Genomic DNA, 5570 nt, shown 5'->3' on the forward strand with positions numbered 1-5570 from the left:
TAAAAATTCAACTACTTGTTTAAAAGTTAAACTCTTTTTTAAAAATTAATCTTTTGGTTGAAGATTCATCATTTTAATTGGAAATTCATCTATGGTTGAAAATGTAACCGCTTTGTTGAATATAATTTTATTTAACTACAAATTGTAGTTTCTATTTTTGGTTGAAATTGGACCTTTTCTTGTTGAAAATTCAACAGTTCGGATGAAAAATTGTCTTTTTTAATTAAAAATGCAACTATTTGGTTGAAAATCCACATATTTTGTCGAAAATCAATTTTTTTTGTAGAAAATTCCGTTTTTCCTTTTAAGTTAAACTTATTGTTGAAAAATTCTTCTTTTCGGTTAAAAATGCATGTATTCCAGTTGAATATTTATTATTCTAGTTGAAAATTTACCGTGTAGGTTGGAAATTAAAGTACTTAGTTGAAAGAATTGAAAGTTAAACTCTTTTGTTTAAAATTAATTTTTGGCTGAAGATTCATCATTTCAATGAAAAATTCCTTGTTTTCGCTGAAGCATGAGATATTTTATTGAAAATTAATTTTTTTTTATGAAAAGGAATTTTTTGCCGAAAATTGAACTAACTATTATTCCAGTTGAATATTCTATAATTTTATTTAACAATTTTTGTATTCATCGTTCATATTTATCTATTTAGCGTTCTTTCCAAAGTCGATATAGTGTGAACAGTATGGAAGATAATCATTCTTTATATATGTTGCAAAGAAACACTTCAAATTTTTTAATAGCACGCTTTTTTGCATTTTCATACTGGTTATAAATATAAGACACATGTTTCTGACTTTCGTTTCACATTTATACGACTATTTATAAGATTGTGTTCGAGTTTTTTCTGCAGTTGAGACATGCAGTTGAACCTGATTCAAGCTTTCCGCTTGACGTCCTTTTAAAAATGGAGGACGCCGTACGAATCCCTACGGGGGATTTGATTGGTTCACTTTATTTAGATGCGCGTGGCGAGGCCTAATGACCGGTATGACCATTGACGACGGAAACGGATGATCTGGCACACTGCGCCACTGCGTTGCGTACATGGAAAATGTAAGTGATTTGACTTATTATTACTTATTTTAAAATCTATCTATTGCGAAGGAACAAATCCTCTCCTCTGTTCAATAAAACGGCTTGAATTAAAAAGATATAGTTTTCAATCATTGAGACCAAGAATCCCGGCTTCGCTGCGAAACATAACCTTAACTAAATCTAAAACAATTTTCGTCAAGAATAAGCAGTTCCAAACTCATGAAATTTGCCAAATCTAATAGGATTGTGCACAATAACACATCACTTTATTCAAAATATTGATATATCAAACGCAATAAATTTAAAACCGCGATAAAAAATTTGAAAACTTTTTTTTGTGTCGTAATATATATTCGATACACATTAGATATTAGAAGATTGACCTGAAGAAAAAGAATGAAATGTAAACTAAAAATAAATTAAAGAGAGTGATTTCAATTAATCTTCCAGGGAATTGTGTCAGGAGGAATCTATTTAGTTACAACAATTTAAGCCAAACAAGGAACTGCCAACAGACATAAGGTACTATTTATTTTATAATCTCAACTACTTATAAGAATCCAAAATTAAATTTGAAGGCTTCGGACTCCCGCCAATTTTGAGTTTTGTTTAAAAATTAGACTATCTTGCAAAAACAACACTTTAAACATATTTTTTTAATTCTTCGCTGATAAATCAAAATAGAACCCGTTATCTTGAAAAGCGCAATTTAAAAATATTTTTTTTTAATTTCAAATATTTTAAAATTATTTCAAGAGATTTAAAAGATTTTGAAAGGATTTGATACAGTTTCAAAACTTTTAAGAGCATTTTAAAAGATTTCGCAGTGTCTACTGTCTACCCTACCGGAAAACCTAAATTTTCAGTGGATTTTTTCTGAATGGGCTTTTTTTCTGTTTAAATTAAAATGTAAAATTGAATAAAAATGATTCTTCCTTCTTAAAAGTAGCTTTATATTAAAGTATTGAACTTTTTTTTGAAAATTCTCATGGTGGCTGCTGGACCGGGACTTTTATTGGACCTGGAAGTAACAGTGAATTCATTTTTTGACCGGGAATTTTACAAATTTGTAGGGAAAAAAATCTGTCCATTCGTGACATCATTCTGTTTAGAACTCATAATTCGAAAATTTTTCACTACAAATTTTCCATTTTAGATTTTTAATTTTTAAGCGTACATTTTAATTTAAAGAATTTTAAAATGCTGTTTTAAATACTTAAATAATTAAAAATTAGAAGTGTTCAAAATCGAAGCTTTTTTATATCAAAAATTTCAAGTAGACCAACTGTCAATATATATTAATTTATGATTTTTAAAATTCAATTGTACTTTAAGATTCAAAAAGTGAATAATAATTGATTTTACAAGATGATTCGGAATCAGTTCACCACTTTAGAATTTACAAATTTTTACGTTAACAATTAAACTGTTTGTATTTTCAAACCATTCAATTTGAAATTTTTTAATTGAGATTAAATATTCAAAATGTAAAAAAAAACAACTAATCCTTGAACGTTACAATTTGCATTATTATAATTAAAAAATAATTTAATTTGTAAGTCAAATTGCTGAATTTTGATGTATAAATAACAAATGAAAACCTATTATGCTTAGAGAAAAATCGAGTGAGTTGAAGAGATATTTAGGGATCGTCCATATATTACGTAAGATGTTTCTCTGTTGTTTGAATAAAGACGAAAATAACATTTTTGTCAAGTTGAAAAGGGCACAGCGATATGAACAAAAGAAAAATGCCTTACTTAATATGTGGACGATCCCTTGGAAGTTTTGTGCCAAAATTTCGGTTCAAATATTCCACGGCCATATTATAGTCAATTATAGGTTCTGGCAGATTTGGAAGAAAAATTTAGAAGATTTGAAAATTTTTGAAGTGCCTCAGAGGAATAAAAAATATTTCACAGAAAAATTGAAAATGTATTTTTTATTTAAAAAAAAAATAATTTTAAGGCAATATTTAACAATATTTAGAAAGATTTACAAAATTATCAAAAACGAATGTGGAAGATTTTAAGGAAATTTTTTTAATTTGGCAGGATTAAAAAAAAATTATTTAACTTATAATTTAAGAAGTGTTAACTTTATAAATAAAATATAATCGTTCAATTTTTAATGATTCAAACTTAAAACTGCTTAAAATTATATCATTTTGAATTTTTTTTTAATTCATTGAATTATTCTTCAATTTGGAGCATTGAAAATGATTAAGAGGATTTATATTTTTGGAACTGAATCTGTGTTCGATTTTTTAAATTCATTGGCCTTGACGATTTTTTTCGAACCAGGAAACGACCTGGAATTTTTTTTCTTTGGTTAAACAGCCAACTTGAATTCGTTTTTTTTTATTTTAAATTAATTTTTTTGACCATAAATTTAATTATTCTAGTTTTGGTTGAAAATTGATCGTTATTGCTTGAAAATTCAAGTATGTGGTTGATAATTAATGTATTTTGTTTACATTTTTTTATTTGTTAGAAAATTGATCTTCTTGGTTGACAACTTAGCTTTTTGATTCAAAATTCAGCAGTTTCTTAGGATTTTTTTTCTATCTTGACAGAAAAATCTTTCTTTAAGTTAATTATAAATGCATCTTTTTATATTGAATTTTTTTAACCTGGTAAAAAATTAAACTTTTTTGTCAAAAATTAATTTTTTTGGCTGAAGATTCATAATTTCAATTAAAAATGTATCTTTGGTTGAAAAATACGCTGTTTTGTTGAAAATTCGTGTTTTATTTGGCTGAAAATTAATTTTGTTATTGAAAATTTAACTATTACAGCTAAAATTTTTACTGGTTACTTGAATTTTTTTTTATTCAAAAGTAATTTTCTAACTCAATTTTTGGTTGACAAATGATTTATTTTTTATTTGAAAATTTATATATTTTGTGAAAAATTAGTCTTTTTTTAGTAAACATTAATTTTATGGGTTAGATTAATCTTTTTGGTGGAAAATTGAAATATTACGGTTAAAAATTCATTATTTTGTTAAAAATCAATCAGCCTGGTTGAAAATTATTATTTTTTTTAACTGAAAATAACGTTGAAAATGTATATTTTGTTGAAAAATCACCCTTTTTCGTATAAAATGAATCTTTTTGTATGAAAATTCTTAGTATTGGTTGCAAACTCAAGTATTCGAGTTAAATATCCATAATTAAGGTTGAAAATTCATCTTTTTCTTTTCAACATGCAACTTTTACATTTTTAATTAAAAATTTATCTTTGCAGGTTAAAGATTCAATTATTGTGTTGAAAATCAATTTTTTTTGGTTGAAGGTTCATCTATTTGGTAGAAAATTGAACTATTGTGTTTAAAAAAGTGGTTTTAATTGAAAATTTGACTTCCATTTTTTGTTGACAATTTTTTTTTTAGTTGAAAGTTCATGTATAGTGTTGAAAATTCGTCCATTCCAGTTTAAGATTTATTATTATTTTATTTCAAAAATCGTCTTTTTGGTAGAAAATTAATCTTGTTCTTGGAAAATGATTCTTTTTGTTTAAAAATTCATCTTTTTGCTTGAAAATTTAAACACTCGAATGAAATATTCATAATTTTTGTTGAAAATTCATCTTTGCAGGTTGAAAACTCAACTATTTTGTTGAAAATTGAATTATTTTTCAAAAGTTTTATGACTTTTTTTGGGCATTCAACTCTTTGATTAAAAATTTATCTTTTTTTTATTGAAATTTCAACTACTACTTGGGTAAAATTGCAATTTGTTAATTTTATTATTATTTAAATGATATAGTAGTTGAAAATCCAGCTACTTGGGTAAATTTGAATTACTTTGTTAAAAATTAATTTGTCCGCTTCAAGACTCATCTCAGTTGAAAATTGAACTATTTTGTTGAATTTTTTTTTTTATTGAACATTTAACTTTTTCATTTTTTGTTGAAAATTCATCCTTCTAATTTGAAAATGCAACTGTTTTATTGAACATTCGTCTACTTAGACAGAAAAATCGTCCTTTTGGATTGAAATCTTATCTTCATGGTGAAATAGTCATCTTTTTCAGTTTAAATAATTAAAATTTAATTTGAAATCGTTTTATTCTATTCATAAGAGATCCTATGTTAAACATTTTTTAATAGAAAAATGCTGGTCTTTGCGAATATTAATGACCAGGCAAAATGAAAAATTGCCCAGGAAAAATTCATGGAATTTTAAAAATTAAGTTTTTCGGACACGCAAACAAGAAACATATCAGGAAGGTGCTTTTTGAACTCTTGTTGATTTCATTTTTTATCTTACAGGCCTTTATATCTCCCAAATGTTTCAGATGCAAACCAGTAACGCGAAAGCACTACCACCAACGTCACCGGGCTGCAGTTTGGAGGACGCGCTCTCTTATCTGGATCAAGTCAAGTTCAAATTCAGCGATCAACCCCAGGTTGGTGTTTTAGATTTTGGGGGTTGATTCTCTTAAGGCTCTTAAAACGACACGGGGTTTAGCAATATAATAATATAATATAATATAGTAATAAGAATAAATAATAATATCTAAT

General features: G+C 26.1%; 1 protein-coding gene across 2 annotated transcripts in view; it reads left to right on the plus strand.

The window, feature by feature from the left end:
* The first annotated feature begins 1028 nt into the window (after window positions 1-1028).
* The window catches only part of LOC117176824 (paired amphipathic helix protein Sin3a-like), a 23185-nt gene continuing 18643 nt past the window's right edge, over window positions 1029-5570 (plus strand). For both annotated transcript variants that reach the window (XM_033367147.1, XM_033367149.1), the window contains exons 1-2: window positions 1029-1062; window positions 5345-5455. In XM_033367147.1, the coding sequence (XP_033223038.1) occupies window positions 1054-1062; window positions 5345-5455 (120 nt within the window). In that variant the 5' untranslated portion in view covers window positions 1029-1053. The remainder of the gene's footprint in view (window positions 1063-5344; window positions 5456-5570) is intronic.

The sequence above is a fragment of the Belonocnema kinseyi genome, chromosome 7 (genome assembly GCF_010883055.1).
Source record: "Belonocnema kinseyi isolate 2016_QV_RU_SX_M_011 chromosome 7, B_treatae_v1, whole genome shotgun sequence".
NCBI classification, from domain to species: Eukaryota; Metazoa; Arthropoda; class Insecta; order Hymenoptera; family Cynipidae; genus Belonocnema; species Belonocnema kinseyi.